Source organism: Lynx rufus, unplaced genomic scaffold, assembly GCF_022079265.1.
Source record: "Lynx rufus isolate CCGP_SWC_20201006 ecotype Redwood Valley unplaced genomic scaffold, mLynRuf1.p SCAF_4, whole genome shotgun sequence".
NCBI classification, from domain to species: domain Eukaryota; kingdom Metazoa; phylum Chordata; class Mammalia; order Carnivora; family Felidae; genus Lynx; species Lynx rufus.
Window position 1 is genome coordinate 101,734,967 of NW_025814856.1, and position 22,588 is coordinate 101,757,554.

A 22,588-nucleotide genomic window follows, 5' to 3' on the forward strand; every position below is an offset into this window, starting at 1 on the left:
AGAAGGAAAAATGGACCCCTCTTTCCACCACCCAGTGATAACAACTACTAACATCTTGGGTATGTCTTCATCCATATCAAGTGATCCATAAAGTTAAGAAATCGCCTACTGCCAGAATGAAGTTGATGGACAAAAAAGGATAAACTAAGAATCGTGGTAATTCTGGGATCCTCAGAAAAATCTTTGACTCATAGAGCCTTTTCCCTTTCCTCTCTGATAATGGGGCTCTCATTCAATTCTGTGCATCTTGGTCATGAATATACATGTTTGAAATTTGCATGTGTAATGAGAGGCTCCCTGACGCCCGTTTTCCCTATGAACATGCCTGATACTTTTTTATTTTAGTTTTTGAACAAATCAAAGAATTTTTTGTTGGGCATGTGAATCAATGGTTAAAACAGGGCTTCTGAGCCTCTGAACTCTTGCCATTTTGAGCTGCCTAATTCTTTGTGATGGGTGCTATCTTGTGTACAGTATGATGTTTAGCAGCATCCTGGGCCCCCAGCTACTACCTGCCAGTAGCACCCCTTCCCTGGTTGTGACACCCAAAAATGATTCCAGACATTGCCAAATGTCTCCTGGGGGCAGACCAGGAAGGCAAGAACTCCCTCATTGAAAAACACTTGATTAAGAGAATGAAAGATGAATAATCACCAAAATGGACATGGAAAAAGAAAGAGGAATAGAAAACAGAGCAAAGTGATCCAGAGGCAGTTTCTTTCATGTTCTATGGGGGCAATAAATCTGGACCCTTGCACTGAGGCCCTGACAGAGTGGACTACGCACATATGTCACAATAGATACATTAGCAGGTGTTCTGTTAAAAGGCCAGCAGAGGCGCCTCCGACCAAAGTGAAGATGTGCTTCTTAAGGACAGCACAGCCTTTAAGAAACCTGGAAATATTTTGAGCATTTTGCAACCACTTCCTAATTTCTTTGGGGGAAATAAATGGCTTTATGAACTTATGATCTATTTTACTGAAAGCTCACATAATATGAGAAAGTGAGACTTTTCATCAGCAATCAAGAAAAAATAAGTCAACGCTAAAATAAACATTTGCTATGAAGTTAATGTTCACTTGGTACCTGACCTTCACACAGAGCACAGAATTTAAGACTCACCTTTGGCCCCTGGGTTCCTATGCCCCGAGGCCCAGAGGGACCTGGGGGGCCTCTGACACCAGGCTCTCCCTGAAAAGACACAATGAATGACAAGTCACTGATTAAAGTGAAGCTTTATGTGGTATATTTTATATAAAATGTCATATTTCATATTAACCATATTCCATATGAACTTTCATGTAAGAAAATATATTTTAAAACCCAAACCCTTGAATTTGAGATATTAATTGGGGCCTTTTCTATCAGCTCACTTCCCTATACTTGACAAAGGGAATGCTATCGCCCTTTGTTTTCACTTCTTATTGCCATTTATGCAATCTTCCAGCCAACTGATATGGGTACACTTCAAAGCAATCAAGTCAGTTAACTTGTGACAACATTCCTAGGTACTTTTTTTCAGAGCTCCCTTCTCTAGAATTGGAAGTGCCACCATTGTGAGTGGAGAGAGAAAGATGAGACGAGAATAAAAAGGAACCATTGAAAGGTAGAGCTCCAACCCGAACTAGTCCCTCCTGTTCTTTCATATAACAAAGATTATGCTACTTGGGGTACGGATGAACTTTGTGATACTTCTGCCCCAAGAGCAGTTGAGGCTCCAGGAAAATTCCTATAAAGTGTTTTCAGAGTCTCGGAAGTGTTTTAGAACAGGCAACAAGCCCAGAGAAAAGGTAGGGCTTGATTGGGGTAGGTCCGGCCCTATGCCTAGACCCATGTGAGATGTGAATGATAGGAAGAAGCAGAGAAATGAAAATCTCTTCATCAAACCACCTTCTATGTACCCAGCACTGTGCTGTGCACGTTCACATATGCTAAGTGATATAATTTAGTACTTGCGACAACTCTGCATCACAGTGATGACTAACTTACCTAACTTCTCTGAACCTCAGTAAATTCATCAGATACACAGAAAGTCATACTTACATTTCATGGGGAGACAGAGAAGTGAGATAAAGAATGTGAGTGTGTCTATCACAACGTCTAGCTGAGTAGGCACTTGGGAAATATGAACTCCTTATTGCAGCTTTTATGTTTAAAATTTTTTTAAATGTTTATTTATTTTTGAGAGAGAGACAGAGTGTGAATAGGGAAGGGACAGAGACAGAAGGAGACACAGAATCCGAAGCAGGCTCCAGGCTCTGAGCCGTCAGCACAGAGCCCAACGCGGGACTCAAACCCACAAACTGTGAGATCATGACCTGAGCTGAAGTCGGACGCTTAACCAACTGAGCCACCCAGGTGCTCCTCATTGCAGCTTTTATTAAAGAGGAAACTAAAGTTAGCCCAAAGCTGCACAGCTATTGAGAAGTAGGACTAGGAGGACAAGGAGAAGGAGGAACCCTTTGGTAGTTTCTTAAAAAGTTCAACATCAATTTACCATACGATCTAGTAATTTTACTCCTGCACCCAAGGGAAATGAAAACATATGTCCACACAAAGACTTACATATGAATGCTTTTAGCAGAATCGTTCATAATAGCTACAAACTAGAAACCCTCTAAATGCCCATCAACTGATAAATGGATAGACAAAGCGTGGTGTATTCCACAGTAAAAAGGAAAGGACTACGGCTGTATGCTACAACAGGGATGAGCCTCAAAAGCATTAATCTCAATAAAAGAAGCCAGATATATGAGACCACACATTGCTTGATTCCATTTGTATGAAATGTCCAGAGAAGGCCAATCTATAGAGATAGAAAGCAAATCCATAATTGCCTGGGACCAGGAATAGGAACTAGGACAGGATTAACTGTAAATGGGCAAAAGGGATTTTATTGAGAGGAAGAAAGTGTTCTAAAACTGATTTATGGTGAGGCCATACAACTCGCTAAATGTACTTTAAAAATCATTGAAAAATACACTTGGAATGGGTGAGTTCTGTGATATATAAAATATGCCTCAGTGAAATTATAAAGAAAAAAGGACAGAAACCAAAGCCAGGCTTTGAAGGTAAATCTCCCAAGCTCTTGTCCCAGGTCCGCTTTCATCCATGTTCTGTTAGGAGCTAAATACCTTGTAGATTTCAACAGTGCAAAGATCATGGATTATAAGAAATGATGACATTGTTTATCTAGCAAAATAGCCCATGCTTATTTAAATTTACTCTCTATGTATAAATCCTAAAGTACTTCTAGAGAAAACAAGGCCTTAAAAGAATTAGAAAGCATTTAAGCTTTATTTTATTACTGACTTAATTCTTTCAATCTCTATTTTCATAATTACCTATTTTCCTTGTGCTTGCAGACCACTTTTATGATGTGGGTCTCCTGTTACCGTCTCTTCCACTTAGTTCTTAGCTGCTTTTGTGGTCACAGGTACTAATTCTCTAACACCTCTCTCCTTCTGCCTCCCAACTTTTGGGTCTTAATTGACCCCCAGATTCTCCCAGCTTAAATGATCTCTCCTGTCATCAAAAGCTCCAAGTAGAGAACATGAACATGTCCTATATCACATACATTTCTGCTGTCTCTCCTTTCCTAAGTATCTCTGATGTGCCTTTAGAGGCAGTATATGTAAGTTCGCTGGGGGAGGGTCTCCAGCTATACCTGACTCACACTCGCTGCATTTTGATACCCTCCAGCAAAACAGAACCCAGGTAAACATACTTCAGTAGATTTTACCCAAAATCATTCAATGTTTTATCAAAAATAATTGTCTTCTTTGCCTGGTTACTGTCAACTCCACCCCAGATACAATGGCTCCCTCTCTTGTGTTTCTATTCACCTCTCCCCTTCCACAGTGAGGTTGGAAAGCATATGGCTGCAACCTGCTATGCGATGGGGAGTACACAGCCCCACCTGGAAAGAATTCTGCTAAGAAAAACAGAACCTGTATTTGAGGAAGTCTCTAAATCTGAGGATGCAGAAACCAGAGGATGTTTCTGTACAACCAGAGGATGTAGAAACATGTAACACCATAAGAATAGCGTGGGGTGGTTCAGTCTGTTAAGCATCTGACTTCCGCTCAGGTTGTGATCTCGCAGTCAGTGAGTTCAAGCCCCGCATCCAGCTCTGTGCGGACAGCTCGAAGACTGGAGCCTGCTTCAGATTCTGTAACTCCCTCTCTCTCTGCTCCTCCCCAGCTCACTCTCATGCATGCGCTCTCTCTCTCTCAAAAATAAACATTAAAAAAAAAAAATAGCGAGGATGAGACCCTCAAGGACACAGAGCTCATCTACACAGAAAGCCCAAGGAAAAAACAAAGGATGACTAACCTTTGATTAAAAGAGACTTACGAAGCATCTCAATCAAATGCAATGTGTGGACATCATTTGGATCCCAATTCAAACAAACCAACTGCAACAAATTTGTAAGACAAGCTGGTAAATTTGTTTTTTGTTTTTTTTTTTAATTTTTTTAACGTTTATTTATTTTTGAGACAGAGCATGAACGGGGGAGGGTCAGAGAGAGGGAGACACAGAATCTGAAACAGGCTCCAGGCTCTGAGCTGTCAGCACAGAGGCCGACGCGGGGCTCGAACTCACGGACCGTGAGATCATGACCTAAGCCGAAGTCGGCCGCCTAACCGACTGAGCTACCCAGGCGCCCCTCAGGCTGGTAAATTTGAACACTGGATATTTGGTGATACTAAGAAATTATTAATATTGTTTAAGGTTTGTTAATGGTACTACAGTTATGTTTTTAAATTTTTTTAATGTTTATTTTAGAGAGAGAGAGAGAGAGAGAGGGAGAGAGAGAGAGAGACAGAACATGAGTGTGGGAGCGGCAGAGAGCGAGATGGAGACACAGAATCTGAAGCAGGCTCCAGGCTCCAAGCTGTCAGTACAGAGCCTGAACTCACAAATGCGAGATCATGACCTGAGTCAAAGTCAGATGCTCAATCGACTGAGCTACCCAGGCGCCCCTACAGTATGTTTTTAAAAACAGCTTTTAATTTGAGATACACATACTAAACCTTTATATGAGAGATGTGTGGGATAGGCTTCAAAGTAATGCAGCAGGAGAGGGGGAAGAAGATAATAGAAGATTGGCCACATACTGATAGTTGTTGAAGTGCAACAGGCAAATGGGAGTTCATTTTAGTAGCCTTTCTACTTCTATATGTGCTTGATAATTTTCAGAATAAAATGTTTTTAATAGTATTTTTAAAATCCATCAACAATATCTGATAACAATCTCACCAGTGAAGGGGAGGAAAGGTTACTGTGATGTTCACCTTTAAGGAGAAGAAGAATACAAGATTTTAAAGACAAAAATATGGCAAAGGGTAAAAGCACACAAGTGGATTCAGTATCATTAGAACGTACATGTCTTTGATGCATTCTTGGCATGTCCCCAATGTTATATGACTTTTAAAAATTAAGTATATGGAGGGAAGGTAGGAGATTTTTTTAACTGAGTAAATATTTCTTTTAAGAAAGAATTCAATACTCTACAATTTAATTCGTGGTATTTTGTGTGTGTGTGTGTGTGTGTGTGTGTGTGTGTGATGGTTTTAGTTAAAACTTCCTTCTCATTTAGTATTAGTCTCTCTCTCTCTCTCTCTCTCTCTCTCTCACACACACACACACACACACACACACACACACACACACACATGCACACACAGCCCAGATGTGAAAGCAAGGGGAAAAACAGTTGAAATTTGTTGTGAGTGTACTTTAGGCCAGCTTTGTCCACATTTATTATTGCTACTCATTCTCTCTCTTACTCAACTCTCCCTAACTCTCATCATGTAGGAGTGCCTGCAGGCTGAGTGCCGACCTTGTGGGCACCTTGTTGCTCTTTCTACCCTTGAACCTTGGCCAGTGAACTCTGAAGGTGTGATTCCCATGTCACCTGTGGTGCTTCAGTGTTTCCCTCAAACAAGCTGTCCATCTTTACTCATATAACTGTTGACATATAGCTATGTTTTACGTATCAAAATAATCTTTTGTAACCTTTTGACCTAGGTAAATATAATCTGAGATATGCATCTGATATATAGATAGTCTTCAAACCAAGTCTTAACATATTCTGCAGATGTTAGAGTTGGTCTGTAACATGGTATTAGGTAGGGTTGTTCCTTGGTGTTTCTGTACCATACTTTTCAAGAGGTGGGAATATCAGGCACTTAATGAATTATGTGAATCCACAGAGACAGAGTCTCTCTACTATGGTGGGGTCTTGAAAATGTATTATGTCTTTTGCTCCTTGGGCCATGTGTCCATATGAGGCCACAACAGTGGGTGAATGCATACAAGAAGACCATGGTCAAGACGGACTTCACCATTTGATAGCACCCCATCTGCCACAATGCAGCAAAAGTGGTACCTAAGAAGTACCACTTTCAGACATGACATTTTCAGACATGCAGTTTTATTGTCAGTGGATGGTGTGACAATCACAAATAAAAGGAATTACAACAGGGACTCACACAGCTGGACATGCAGGATCTGAGAGTTATTAGAACCTGCAGAGGGAGCCCTTGCATTAGGAGATCATAAACAGGCAAATTCTGGAGCTGCCATTTTTAACTATATCCATCAATTTCATAAGACCACATAGCCTAAGCCCTATCCCTCCCCTTCCTCAACAAAACAAAACAAAAGAAAAAACAAAACAAAACAAATCGAAACTGTTTAGATTGCCCAGAGCTTCCCCTTGGCCCACAAAGAGAATTCTAGACTCAAGATAATCTTGCCATTTTCACAGGAAATGGCCAAGTTTAGAACTAACTACCTGCAGTACTTGTATATGTAGTTTAACAATGATTCAGTGAAGGTTTTACCTGGACCATAACCTTGTAGAATGGTTGAAAATCATTCATTGATTAATATCACAACTTTCACTTTTTAAAAGAAAGAAAAAGGAACCAAACACATTATCGCATTCATTCTTTTTCTCATTTCTCTTTGCTCTGGTTAACATTAAAATTATCATAATTAATAATAAAATTAATAACAATTGGCATTTATTAAATTTATTAGGTGGCAAGTACTCTTCATTCATTATCCGATCCTATCAACATCAACTTACTTCATTTTATAGATTAAGGAAGCTGAGACTTTCAGATAAGAATACACGATTTCCCCAAAACCACATGGCCAGCAGCAATTCAAACCCAGGCCTAACTCCAGAGCCCATCTCTCATCTTGGCGGTGGCTGGAGCTAGATGCAAAACGCTAGCTAATGTCTCCATAGACTTTCTTCCAACCGCCATTAAATGCAAAGACATGGCTCTGTAGCTGTGAAAGGCGTTTCCAATACTCAGTTAATCACACTCTCTCAAGGAGAAGGAAGAAAGCATCCTCATTTCAAGATCCCTGACAGGCCCACGCAACCTGTACAGGTACCCAGCTGTCTAAGGCCTCCCTCTTCATTTCCCCGCTGTTGCCGTTGCTCGGTTTTGTGGCTTAACCCCAATTTTGTACTTAGTCTCATTCCAGATCTTCTGCCTACACAATTCTTATTTCCTCCGTGTATCCCTACTGCGATATACTTGATTTGGCAGAGTAACACATGCTGTGACTACTACTACTACTTTAGTGTGTTACAGTTTATTAAAACGTTTTATAGACATTATTCCACTAATTTCTTAAACCATAGTTGAGGAAATTAAATGACTTGCTGAGGTCTCACAGCTAGTAGATAACAGAGGTTTCGAGTAGAGCAGTGAAAAGGAAACAATCTATTATACCTTCTATAAGATTTAAATAAAATATTTGAGAAGACAGTGCTCTTAGAGACAAAGGAGCCCAGTTAGACTGCCCTCCCCCCCCCACCCACATTTAGACAAGGCTTTAATCACTCACTGCCTCTCTCCTGGCTGTGCCACTTAGGTCCCTGTCACTCTCTGAGAGGATGGTGGAAGCAGGTTACAGTTGTTCTAAAAAGGATTTCATGCTTTTCTACTTGGGCACAATGAAAAGCAAACTGAATTCCCTATTAAAAGAATTCACTTCTTAAAAATTTTCCAAGGAACAGTACTCAAGATTCTCCTAAATGATGAAACCAGGAAATGATTGAGTTTTAAAATAAGGCACAAGTCTGGAGCATCTGGGTGGCTCAGTTGGTTGAGCGTCTGATTCAATTTTGGCTCAGGTCATGATCTCATGGTTTGGTTCATGAGATCGAGCCTTGAGTTAGGCTCTGCACTGACAGCGTGGAGCCTGCTTGGCATTCTCTTTCTCTGCCCCTCCCCTGCTCGCTCTCTCTCTCTCTCTCTCTCTCAAAAAATAAATAAACTTTAAAAAATTAAGGCATAAGTCAAAGCGATGATTAGCAACTGCTTAATGTTTTTTCCTTTCTGGTTTTTAAATAAAATTAAGATATACCTACTAAGGCACCAACTACCACAAACACAAGCACCACTCTGGAACGGATATCTAATGAGCATAGGTACTGGTTTAGTGACTGCAATACCTCCCTTGTGGTTGCCAGGATGTCAATGGAAATTTTAGAGGTCTTATTCTAAGTTTATGAATACGCAGCCTGATACTGATAATGAGTATTGGTTATTGACTGGCCGTTGTCATAATACTCAGTCACTTCTCACTGACACCCTTTAATGTGAGAAGGGAGACAGCAACGATTACTAGCACAATTATCAGGGAGATGTGAAAATAATTAAGAAGGTGCTGGAGGGGCATCTGGGTAGCTCAGTCAGTTGGGCATCCACCTTCACCTCAGGTCATGATCTCACGGCTTGTGAGTTTGAGCCCTGCATTGGGCTCTGTGCTGACAGCTCAGAGCCTGGAGCCTGCTTCAGATTCTGTCTTCATCTCTCTCTCTGCCCCTCCCCTTCTGGTTCTTTCTCTCTCTCAAATATAAATAAACATTAAAAATTTAAAAAAAAAGGAAGGTGTTGGAAAACAAGAACACAAATCATGATAACATTTCCTTTATCATATTTTCCTAGCTTTAAATTTCAAAATATTTAAGCTAATTTCAATTATTCCAGGTAACTTCTCTCCTAGAACTTTAATATTCACCCCAAAGCAGCAGTTTCTCAAAGTCCGTGATAATTTAAAAATTTGCTTTAGGATCCAGGGAGGATCTTTCTTTTCTCAAAATCAACTCATCAGAGATGAACAAATGATTCCCCAATGCCAAGAATCTCATTGGAGGAGAGTCTTTCTCATTTAGCTGAATTAGAAACCTTGAAAATAAAAATACTGATATTGTCCCTAATGACAGAAGAGAAGGCTCTCTTGCACTGATATTCAATATACTTCCCACTGGGGGCACACTCCTCTAGTCTGCATGATTGCAAATAGAAATGTGTTGATGGTGAGTTGGTTGGCTTATGTTAAGAGGATTTAGTGTGTGTCTCCAAGGCGGAAGGGAAGGATGTATGTGCTGCTGGGGAGAGCCATGCAGAGCCAGGAAAACAGCAAGGAGAGACGAAAGCAACTCTGCAGGTCACAAGACAGGCCGGAATGCAGTTCTGATTTTGAAGAACATGCATGGAACTGAATTGGGGGATAACCTGGAAAGGTCACCTCGTCAAGTTTTCCTGGTCTTGAATGTGACCTCTTTTGAATCTAAAGGTCGGATTGCTTGGCATTTCAACTTGCTATGGCTCTGGCTTTAATTAGTCCTGTTTTTGAGCTGATTGCCCTGCCTGTCACAATTTTGCAGTCATATTATGGGAGGTGGGTTTCTTCAGCTCCAACTTGGAGTTACAGACCCTTAATTTCACTGTCATTAAGCCTGCATCCAAGGCCAGCCCTCCTTGTCAGAGACTGTTCAAGCTGGAGTTTCTTGTCCAGTCCATACCCACCAAGAGAATCTGCAAATTCCGAATGCATCTCTGTGTGAATCGCTCCTCTGTTCTGCCACTGCTTGTTGGTGGTGTGCACATATGTGAGCCATTGCAGAGAACAGAGGGACAATTCAAATGCTGGGAACATTTTTAGAATAATGATACTCGGTGGAATTTCACAGAGACTTGCGTTTTAATTTATGACTCTGGGCCACTTTTGTCAAATAAAGCGTGTATTTACAATATTCAAACATTTAAATCTTTGGAAAAATGTTTAACTCTTTTGGGTTTGGGTTTATGCGTCCCTTTAATATTTACGTGATTTAAGTTTTGGTGATGGAAAAGCTAGGATGGAAAGAGAAACAATCCAACTATATACTAAATGGTGCTGAGATAACTGGAAGATAGACAGCTTTGAAGATTAAGCATCTGTAGGTCAGGGTGAGTCATTCTCTCTGCTCTGATTTCGTTCATTCATCCATATCCATAGTCTCTCCCTTACACATGAACACAACATAGTATCAAAACTGTTTGTATTGTAAAGGGGCAAGTTGTTCAACCTTTCCTGGTCTTGATTTCCTCACCTACAAAATAAGGGAATAGCTTAAAATGCCATGATATTCTGGAAATACTTAAGTAGTATATAATATATATTTATATGGTATACGGTAATAATAGCAACAGCAACCCAACATGTGTTCTCTGCCCACAGATTTTATTCCAACCACTTGATGATTAAGAGGTCCCTTGAACACCCTAAAAGGCAGGTTAGATTTCCTCTGTGCAAGGACTGGCCCAAGCTCACCTGCTCCAGAGCCTTAGGGAAGGCTTGACTTCCTCTCTGATGAGCTAGCACACTGAAGGGGGCTGAAAGGGCCAAGACAGGTGCATGGCAGAATGCACTTGCCCTTATAGAGCTCAGGAGAGCCACTCCTTGTATTTCTCTTCTAAGAGGCCAAGAATAAACTCTTACCCTCAGAGATGTCAGTGGATAAACCTCTGGGTGACATGCACCTCATGAGCCTTTGCAGGTGAAAATACAGGATCAAAGAGTTATCTGGGCTTCTCAAAGGGAGAAGAGATTCGCATAATGATTGTCCCCAAATCACAAAGGGTCCTTCTCATCTAGGGGTCCAGGCAGCATTAAATAAGACCATGGAGCTGGCCTTCCCCATCAACAAACAAGTCAGTTTCCAGGGAACTGGGTGTTAGATGAGCATGTCCCGCTTACCAAGAAACCAAATTGTCAGTTCTTCCTGGCGTGTTTCAAAAGTAGGTTTTAAAACTGTATCTACCATCCGCTTGGAAGTGTAGTTTCTACAAGAATTGTAGAAATCTTTCAGAAGCGCTTGTCAAAATTTGGATGCAATTCAAGGTCACTGTATATAGAAGCACTATACCCACTGATGTCATATGGAATTCTTCCACTTGGAAAAAAGCCAGAGAGCACCACAAGGGTGCAAGATGTCAGGGACTGCTTTTGATATGTTTTGAAACATAGGAGCTTTGATTCTAATGTCTGTGTCATATGCTAAACACATGTGCCCTTACCTAAATATCACAAAAACCTACCATAAATTGTCAACCTTAATGGTTTCCTCATTTCAAAACACATTTGTTTTGTAAGTTAATGCGCTAAGGCCAACATTTTAAGGTGACTACACAGAGTTTAAATGAAAAACATATCAGATATATATGTCTATACAATTACATACACGTACACACACTCCCACATAATTACAATTTCTCTGTTATTTTAAGTCAGAAAGAAAGGCAAGGAATTTTGTACACATTTGAGACCAGTGCTTTTGCTACCATTGACACCGTTAGGTATTTTAAGGCTCTCATCCCCACTTTACCAAATCAGAAGGACAAAATTAGGTGAAATTAAACTTTTCCAAACATTTTTCTTTGTGTGTGTGTGTGTGTGTGTGTGTGTGTGTGTGTGTGTTTCCAAAAGTTTTCTTCAGAGGAAGAGGCCGTATAGAGACTTTATGGCCTCTACAAAGACGAGAGGTGATATTGAAAATTATTTGAAAGTTGGTGTTTGCTTTTAGAATTTCCTTTATTTTCAAGTTTATGATCCATGTTCTTTCATTCCAAGACCAGCTCATACTCCTAACATCTCCTTCTAGGGACAGAAATTTCCAGGATAACACATCTTCCTAGTATCCCCAGGAAGAGGCCAAAGAGAGGAAAAAAGGCAGCCTAGAGGGTGGTGGGGGACAGGGAAACAGAGGCAGGTCCTGCAAATATTCTTTCCTCATCTCAGCTGGGAATGAGCTCTCAGCTTCTGCCTCCACTCAGTCTCCTGTGCGAGCTAACAGAGATAATGAGTGTCACTTAAGACACATCTCTGGCAACATGTTGGTTGTTTCAAAAAGTAAAATAGGCATGGGGTACCCGGGTGGCTCAGTCAGTTGAGTGTCTGACTCGTGGTTTCTGCTCAGGTTGTAATCTCATGGTTTGTGAGTTCGAGCCCCACGTTGGGCTCTGGGCTGACAGTGCAGAGCCCGCTTGGGATTCTCTCTCTCTCTCCCTCTCTTTCTGCCCTTGCTGCTCTCTCTCTCTCTCTAAAAGTAAATAAATAAAAACTTTTTTAAAAAGAAGCAAAATAGGATAAAATTTTGAAGAAATACCCTTTTTCTTTATTTCCCCCCTAAAATGTTATGATAGCAAATACAAGGGACTTGTAGAGAAAAACAGTAGTATATGAAATAATTTTGTAAATCTTTTTTAAAATTTATTTTAATGTTTATTTTATTATTTTTGAGAGACAGAGAGACATAGAATCTGAAACAGGCTCCAGGTTCTGAGCTGTCAGCACAGAGCCCAATGCGGGGCTCAAACTCTCGAACTGTGAGCTCATGACCTGAGTCAAAGTCAGACATTTAACTGACTGAGTCAACCAGGTGCCCCAAAATCATTTAGTAAATCTTTTAGCCTGTATGTTAAATAAACTGACACAGTAGAATATTCACAAGAAACAGATTTTAAAATGTCCTATGTGTATAAGTGCCTGTCTTTATTATCATTACTAAATATAAAGCAGTAGCATAATAGTATAATTTAATATAATATGATGTATACTTACATAAAATATAATAATGTGCTCAGTGGAAATGTAAATGATCATGTTTCCACTAGAATACAAATGCATTCCAGTAGATATTTAATATATTTTATTTCATGCCATATTTTAAATAAGTTTCTACTTTCCTAACTGAAGGAATATTTATGTAATAACAAAAGCTCTTACCAGTGCTTCACTCAGAGCAGAAAATAACAAGATTTATGTATTGAAATGTCATTCTATTTTTAAATTTTAACATTTGACAGATTACCATGCGTTAAGGAAACAAAGAATACTTCAATCCCCAAATTTAGTATGGTTATTGACACTGTCAAGGGGTGTTAGAGGATTGGATTCAGTTCTGAGTCAGACCAAGCCAGAACCTTGATCAAAGTATCTCAGCTGTGCTCAGCTGCACGTTTACATAGTACCTTCAGATGCAGTCTCTTCCTGGACTCTCATGGTTACCCTAACAGAGGAAGGGGGGAGCCAAGCTGTCCTTTAGAGATAATATTTAGTGCCATGGGTCTCCAATCATCTTTGGAGAAGGCAAAAGGGCATCTGCCTCACTGCACAGAAGCATCAGTAGGTGTTGTCACTCCCAAGTTCGACGGCAGAGACCAAAAACTCAAAATGAGAAGCTGACACGGAGCAATTACAACTTCTCTCACTAATGACCTGGAAGCATTTGAAAAGCTAAGTAGATATGCCTCCAAGGAAATATTTTTTCTTTAGAGTAATATCCTTCATTCATTTTCAGTTCATTACATGTTTTTTGTTTTGTTTTTTAATGTTTATTTTTGAGAAAGAGAGAGAGAGACAGAATATGAGTGGGGAGGGGAAGAGAGAGAGACACACAGAATCTGAAGCAGGGTCTAGGCTTTGAGCTGTCAGCACAGAGCCCGATGCAGGGCTCGAACTCATGAACCGTGAGATCATGACCTGAGCTGAAGTCAGACACTTGAGCTTGACCGACTGAGCCACCCAGGCACCCCTGCAGTTCATTAGATGTTATAATGCTCCTTGTGTGTGGCACACCTACTTTCTGTGCCAGTAATTTGGCAGGGAATGAGACAAACAACCTGCCTTCAGGGAAACTTACACTTCCGTGGGATACACAGAACAGTAAATGAACAAGATGGCTTCAAACGGTGATAAATGCTATGGAGGAAATATTCAAGGGGATGTGATAGTGATGGAGAAGGGGAGACAGGATTGTTCTTTGTTTAGGTGGTCAAGACCAGGTGAAGTGAGACTTGAGTGGAGGCCTTAAGAATGAGCCATCTTGGGGTGCCTGGGTGGCTCAGTCGGTTAAGCTTGTGACACTTGATTTCAGCTCAGGTCATAATCTCATGGTTGTGAGATCGAGCCCTGTGTCAGGCTGTGCACTGGGTGTGGAGACTGCCTAAGATTCTCCTTCTCCTTCTCTCTCTGCCCCTCCTCTGCTCTCTCTCTTTCTTTCTTTTTCTCTCTCAATAGATAAATAAATCAAGAAATTTAAAAAAGAGAGAGAGAAAATGAGCCATCTTGACAGAGCCAGGAGCTAGAAGCTGGAATGAGCTGAAATAGGGCAGAGCAGTGTGGCTGGCGGAAGGCAACAAAGAAGGAGGCAGAAGCTACCATCAGGTCATGAAGGGCCTCACAGGCCACAGAAAGAAGGAAGAGCTTGTTTTAAGTGCAGAGACAAGCCATCAGAGTGTTTTTTGAGAAGGAAAGGAATATGATCTGTTTCGTGGTTTTAATGACTTTTTAAAAAATGTTTTTATTTATTTTAGAGAGAGTGTGAGTTGGGGAGGGGCAGAGAGAGAGGGAGACAGAGGATCTGACGCGGGCTCTGTGCTGACAGCAGTGAACCCAATGCAGGGCTCGAACTCAGGAAATGAGAGATCATGTCCTGAGCCCAAGTCAGATGTTTAACCAACTGCACCACCTAGGCACCCCTGGTTCATGGTTTTAAAATACCACTCTGCATGCTAGGTAACAGAAGGGCCAAAATGAAAGAGGCAAGGCCATTGGGGAGATTAACAGCCCAGGCAAGAGATGATGGTGGTCTGCCCTGGTGAAGCAGAAGGAGAAAAACAGCTGGAATCAAAAATATGTTTTGAAGAGAGAAGGCATCAGCACATGGGTAGTGGTGAAAACCATGGGACTGAATGAGTACACCCAGGGAAGAGATGTCTAAAGTAGGGAAGAGGGCTCTGGACCAAACTCTGACTTTCGTACAGAAAACAAAGCAGCAAAGGAACATGGGAGTTGATACCAGAGAAGCAGGAGATAATCCACAAAGTTTATCTACATGTTCAAATTAGTGTGAGTTCCCCAGAAAGTCCATAGGTGAAGATAAATAACTATATATTCTTTAGACACCACTGCTCTTCTAACATGTTTGGGAAAAAAAAAAATTCACCTTTACCAAAGTCACTTACCTATAAATACATTTTTTAGAAGCTTCTATGTTACTTACTTTAAAATCTTACCTTTGCTCCAGTGTCCCCCACTCCACGTAAACCCATTGGTCCAGGGGGTCCCGGTAGTCCCCGAGGTCCCTGAGATGACATAATAAAGGAGTGAGTGAGTGTACTTGTCATGTGCAGTGTTCATCAAAGAAGAAAGGAAGGAAGGTAGGGAGGAAGGAAAGAAGGAAGGGGGGAGGATGGAAGGAAGGAAGGAGGGAAGAGAGAGGAAATGAAGGAAATAACAGCGATGTCCACACTTACAGCCACACCAGGATAGCCATCACCTTTGAGTCCTGGAGCACCCACTGGTCCCCGAGGTCCTTGCGCACCCTGGGTAAATTCCAACACCAGGTCATAATGTTAGGCTAAACTATGAAACACCTGGCAAAACTTAAGCACAATACCAACTCTATATGGCAAACATGCATTTGATAATGCAAAGGAATGATCTGAAAAATTTTAGAAGGGAATTCTACCACAGATGGCAACTTGTTATAAGTCTCTCTTCATAAGTCTTACCCATTTGCATTTGGTGGGAAGCGTGGAGTGAATACAGGGAATATATGTGAACCATTACAAAGTCCTCTATAGGAAACACATTTCATAGGAATTAAAAATGGCCGATTGTTGATAGGTTAATTTTTAAATTTATACTTTTCTGCATCATAAATTGTGGAGAAGTATAAAAATGAGAAATTTTAATAAGCACAGTGTGAGAAGAGAAGGAAAGAATACATAGCTATATTTCAAGTGTAAAATTTTGAATGTAAAGTAAGATAACTATGTGCAACCTATTGTTAAACTATATCCATTGTCCTCTTCATTGGTGCCCAAATTACACAAGGAATAAATAAGCCAAAATGAAAAATACAGATTAATTTTTTTAAAAAACAAGTTGTAAACATATAGGATACAGAGTTTGTGTTGTGATTCATATCTCAAGACCGAGGAAGAAGTTCTATATATTGCTTTACATGATAACCTTTGGCATCAAAAACTTTTGGTAGCTACAATTGGCCTCCTCTATAGAGGAAAGTGTGATTACTGCCTTTTGAATGACAGGATTTTCGGGAAAGTGTAACTCTCCTTCGAATGGAAATCAAAGAAATTTCTGGCTCAAGTAAAATGGAGAGAGAGGAAGAAAAAAATGAGGAAAACTCTTAGAAGATTCAGTAAATATAAACCTATTACACTGTATTTAAAATGTGTAATTTTTTTTGTATCACATTCCATTCTGTTGCTGTGATAACTCTTACAATGACCCTTTCAACGCATATCAACTATTTTGATTAAAAACTGTCCATATTCCTATGGGTTTTACATTAGAAAGAAACTAGTAATTGGCAGACCTTTGTTTCCCAAGATTGGAAAAAGTAGCAGGACTCTCAGTGCTTTCCTTATATGCAAGGATCTCAAATTCTGAGATCAAACTACCATTATCCCAAGCCAAATGCTGCCCACAATCCAACTCTCAAAAGCTGTTCCTAATTCTACTTCTATGAATGAATGATTGACTGGGGGGAAGAAAATTACATACTCTTTAAGTATAAAAAAGTTAAGTTTATTTTGAAAATCATGAATACAATAGCTGTTTTTTCCTATTAAATTGAGACTGGTTTTATGGGATTAACCTTCTTAAGAGTGATCTCTAGGAAACGTGTGGCCACTTGTAAGAACTTAATCTACTATTTATCATGAACACAACCCCAGGATGATCTCTTCAAGTTATGTGACAGAGAGCAAAAACAAGTTCTTCTGGAGAGGTGAATTTTGGCATATCCCCAGCTCTAAGGAACTAACTAGTCACTAGAAGCAATTTATTGTGTTAATCCAACCAAATTTAATGTTAAAGTGCCAAACATTACATAAAGACATGTCCCAAAACAATATATCCATTTCTTTCCATGCCTACACAAGGAACAGGCCAACGACAGAAGAAAATAGTAACTGCTCCCTGGTTAAGTTGAAAGGAAAAGAAAACTGGAATCAAGATTCACTTTCAGGTTTTATTTCTAAATTTCAAGACTATAACAGATTATCAACAGCTGTTACTGTTTATCCTCTGGCACCCACATGGGGAGAAAAAAAATGTTAAAACATTTATAGTTTACAACTAAACATTTTTTACCTAGAGATCCTTGTGCTGCTTCCTGCAAAATTTTCAGCTAGCTTGTTACTTCTAATATTAATAGGAAATATCAGGGGGCAGGGATAGGGGCACTGTTCTGTCTCAGATTTTTATTCTGGACTCCTCACAATATATTTCTAGAGAGAATTTTTGTCACTTGGCCTTTATGTGCTGGATTCAAGAAAATGTCCTGCAGAGCAATTCCCTTTGAAGCGTCTCTCGTTCAATAGAAATTAGGGCAGAAATATCAATCTGGTGTTTTGCAATGGGCTTTAGGGGAGGATCTGGAGCTCCCTGAAGTCATATACAAAACTGAATTATGTGCCAAAACTTCTATCAGACGTTTAACCTCTCAAAGGTTTAAAAAATAACGCATTAGGGAAGAATGGCAGAAAGAGTATCATTAGAGACCAAGGGATTAGAAAAATCATGGAGTAAAGAAGCAAATAACTTTAACTACATCATTAGCAATGCCAATGGCGATCAGTAAAAAAACAGGAGGGGCTAGTAAATCCAGGCTGCACATTTAATTGGATTTTATTTCTACTGTAAAGGACAGTATAAGTAGAGAGACGTAATTTTAAATCATGGAACTAGGAATATGCAGATTCAGGAAGTTATCAAACAATATGAAAACTGCTACCCAATGTTCTTGATCAAAGCCCTATCTGCAGTATTAGCATTAGAAAATTTGGAATTTTCTCCTTGTGTCGTACGGAGCTTGGGTTCCCATGTACCTCAGTGTCTGGGGAGTAGAATGACCATCTTGTTCTGGTTTGCCCTGGACTTTTCTCTGTTTTAGCTTGAAAATCCCACATCCTGGGAACCTTCTGTGTCCTCAATAAACCAGAAGATTGCCTCTCTAGCAAGGACAACTGTTAAAGTGATTAAGAACAATGGAGTTCAGGATCTTCCCTTGACCTTTAAAAGAACCACTCCAACTTAATTGCAGTATATAATAGGTTTTGCATTATATTTCAAAAATGGTTCTTAGTTTTCTTTTTTGAAGTTTGAAAATCCCTGATGTTAGTACTTGAATCCTTGTATCCACAAGAGGCAATCTGATAGAACTAAAACCAGTTTCAAAACCACATAACAACATGCTACTGATTTAATGAAGTGCTGATTATGGAGCCCTGAAGCCTGTTCTCATAAACGGGGATGGGATGTGCTTGTGACATTTGGAATGTTAAATTTTGCTGCGATGCTGGGTTTTGTGTGAACAGGGAAATGGTGCCTTGTTGCCATGGAAAATAGATATGATTACTGAAAGCCGTCTTCTCCTATAATTATTTGCATTTTCATTTAAAGTAACTGAAAGATGGAGAACGAAGCAGAGAAATTTAATTCAATAAAGCTTCCAAACATGAACTTTCAGTATCTCTTCTGCAAAACGCTGTCCAAAAAGTTCAAGTTTGGAAGATTTATTGAGTTAAATTTCTCTGCTTTGTTTTCCACAGTGGTGGTTTGCAGAAGAGACACCTAGGCCATTCACATGTAAATGAAAGAAGCTAGAGATCATATAATCTCTTGTACCACAGACATTACAAAAGGAGTATTTTCAACTATTGAGTCATCCAAAATTTCACCATAAGGGGCTATCATTCCTCCACATTTATGAAAAATAAATTATCTGATGGCTTGATTTTTAAAAACGAAAACAATGCACTGAGTTCTTCAATGTAGACAGTGAGTAGAACAGTCTCAACTATAAACTTACTGTGCGTTAAATCCCCTTTCTCTTCTGTCTCGTAGAGGGAAGAACATGAATAAAGCCTACCTTTGGTCCTCGAATAGCAATTCCCGGTTCTCCTTTAAATCCAGGCATCCCAGGTCCTCCCCTGTCTCCCTGCATATTTCAAATAACGTTCAGTTTCAGGCTTTAAGTAGCAGGAGAAGCCATAATAGCACGAAGCACAAAAGAGATGAACCAGTTTATAAAGGCTTTGATCTATCAGTCTCTGATCTTGAGGTAGTGGCTTCTTCTAATGTATTTGAGAGGGATTGCAAATCCTAAGCAAATAAAACCTGTTGGTAAAGACTATGACAGCTGTTTAGAGGAAGGCCACTAAAATAGGTGGCTACCTAGACTCAAATACTTGGACTGTAAGAATGGGAACCTCTTAAATCTGAGTAGATTTCTTTCCTGCCAGACTTTCTGATTATTAACCCTACCTGATTCTTCTGAATAAACACAGTACATTTTTACTTGCATTAGGGTTCCAGGATTTGGTGGAGGTAGTTCATGATGAAGTGACAAGTTCAAGAGCAGAAGCTAGAAATCTGTTTTCTAATCTTGAATTTCCTGCTAGACCTTAGTTTGCTGAATTGTGAACTGTCAGGGTTGAACTAGATAATATCTTGGGGTTCTTCCAAAACTAAAATTCTAGTCCATTGGTATCATGAATTTTTTTCCCCACCCCACCTGCCAAAGATCCAAGTTTAAAATATGTATATATAAAAAATAAGTATTCTCAAGAATGCATACCTTTGGCCCAGGTGGTCCAGGAATTGATGCTCCGGGCATCCCAAAAGGGCCCATAATTCCTGGTTCACCCTAAAAAAAAAGAGCAAAATACTTACTACATTGCAAGCAAAGAAATCATATATAGGAATTATATTAGGAAAAATAGAAATGTATTCCCAGCATTTTAAAATATTATGACCTATTTCCCAGACCAATGTGAAAATATTTGAACATCTTTGTAAACCACTACTAAAGTTTTTAATGATTAAGATTTCCGTGCCTTTAATAAATGCATTCAATTAACTTCTGAGTATTAGGAAATTTTTATCTCTTGTGTATTCTTTTATTTGCCAATAAAAATTATGCAATTCATGGTGCTTCCATTTTGTATTGTGTGCCAGGAAGCTCAGAGGGAACTATGTGTTCAATTACAAGAACTTTCTCCAGCATAAGTTCTTGGGTACACTTGGCAGGCAAATAATGTTCCTTTTAGTTTATAACTTTTTCCTTTGTTATTTTATTTTATTTTATGGCCCATGGTGTATCAGTCTTCTATTGTATGCTATCGCACATCACTTTTCAGAAGTAGGGAGTTTATGGTAAAAACAATGGAATTTTTAATAGAAAATTTCAAACATGTCTTTTATTTACTTATTTATTTAATTTTTTTGGCATCTCAATATTGACTCTCAATAAAAACCCAAGCAATATCTCTGTCCCACCTGGTTCTAGACCAGGATTCTCAAATTTTAGCGTAGAGAAATCATAAGAGGAATTTGGTAAAATATAGTCAGGTCTCAGCCCCAGAAACTTTAATTCGGTAGCTCTAGGGGCTGGGCCCAGGAATATGAATTTTATGAGGCACTTCTGGTGGTTCTGATATTGGTACAAATACCTCACTTAAAAACACCATCGGGGAGCCTGGGTGGCTCAGTTGGTTAAGCATCCAACTCTTGATTCTGACTCAGGTCATGATCTTGTGGTTCGTGAGATCGAGTCCTGTGATAGGCTTTGTGCTGACAGCACGGAGCCTGCTTAGGATTCTCTCTCTCCCTCTTTCTCTGTCCCTCCCTGATGTGTGCAAGCCCTCCTCCTCCCCCAAATAAATAAATAAACCTTAAAAAAAAATTTAGAACACTATGCAAAGTAATTGTCATTAAAAGAACATGACATGTTCAAAATGACCCATTTGGGATACTAGAAGAAAATATTAAAGCTTCATGATATATTTTTATCTCATCTTTTAGATTTTCAATTATTTATGTAAATATCATAACAATATGATAGTTTATAAATAAAACTTACAATTAAAAAATAAACCTATATTGAGGTGTGGTCGAATTCATTTTTGCTAGTAGGGATTTATAATCAATCAGTTTGGAAACTACTGATGTAGGATAGGTGTGGCAAACTGCGACCTTCAGGCCAAATCCTGCCTGCTGCCATGTTTTACACAGCCATTGGCTAAAAATGGTTTTCATGTTTTGTTTCTGTAAGTCGGCTCCACACCCAACATGAGAGTTGAGCTCATGACCTTGAGATCAGGAATCACATGTTCTATCAGGCATCCCAGTTTTCACATTTTCAAATGATTGTTATATAAGTGATTATGTAATATCCTCAATTTTGCCTCTTGGCCACAAGGCCTAAATTATTTACTACTTATACTTTTCCAAGAAATTTGCCTCCCCTTGCCTTAGAGACTGAGCTGTTTCCAAGTGCATGAGCTGCCCACTTGGCCCCCGTGTTTCCTCCAAGAGGGGCTCCATCAATCAGATTCACCACTAAGACTCTTGCCCTTGACCACATTCATCTTCAGAGCTGAGACCCTCCCACTGTGCTGATTACCCTGTACGACCCACAGGCTGAGCACACCAGCCAACCAGGGCCCAGATCATGCCAACACATGCACACACCAGTCTTTAATTCCGAACCTATAAGGCAATGGCGCATGACACAGTGAGGATTTTGGCAACAGACAACCACCCTGTTCAATCCTATGGCCAAGGATAAAACATCAACTCATTAAAATTCTCACTTAAACCAGAGTAAACAAGATTATGCTTCTAGATTTAATCTATTCTTTTAAAATAAGAAATTATACACATAGTATAGAATTCTCTTAAAGACTGTATTAAATTGTGATTATGCTTTAAAAAATAGCAATTCTTCATCAAAAAAGCTTTATTTCAAAATACAGAAAAAATACTTTGAATAAGAGTAAGATATAAGGAATAACCATTATTATTAATACTAATACAACATTTTCCCTACATGGCGGCATTTCTCATCAGGTGCTTCTTGAATTACCTGGAGCATAGGGCACTTATTTACAAAACACAGATGGCTAGGACCCACCCACCTATTAAGTCGCGCTATCCAGGCATGGCACCAAGAAATACAATTTAAAATTTTTTTTTTTAACATTTATTCATTTTTGAGATTGAGAGAGGCAGAGCATGAGCAGGGAAGGGGCAGAGAGAGAGACACAGAATCTGAAGCGGGCTCCAGGCTCTGAGCTGTCAGCACAGAACTTGATGTGGGACTCGAACTCACAGACCATGAAATCATGACCTGAGCTGAAGTCGGACGCCCAACTGACTGAGCCACCCAGATGCCGCAAGAAATATGGATTTG

At 39.6% G+C, this 22,588-nt stretch overlaps 1 protein-coding gene across 1 annotated transcript in view; it reads right to left on the reverse strand.

The window, feature by feature from the left end:
* COL28A1 (collagen type XXVIII alpha 1 chain) overlaps nucleotides 1–22,588 on the reverse strand; it is a 169,037-nt gene that overhangs the window by 64,975 nt on the left and 81,474 nt on the right. The window contains exons 21-25 of the mRNA XM_047097235.1: nucleotides 19,973–20,041; nucleotides 19,265–19,333; nucleotides 15,618–15,686; nucleotides 15,378–15,446; nucleotides 1,123–1,191 (exon numbers count right to left, since the gene is read on the reverse strand). Coding sequence (XP_046953191.1) covers nucleotides 1,123–1,191; nucleotides 15,378–15,446; nucleotides 15,618–15,686; nucleotides 19,265–19,333; nucleotides 19,973–20,041 — 345 coding nt within the window. The remainder of the gene's footprint in view (nucleotides 1–1,122; nucleotides 1,192–15,377; nucleotides 15,447–15,617; nucleotides 15,687–19,264; nucleotides 19,334–19,972; nucleotides 20,042–22,588) is intronic.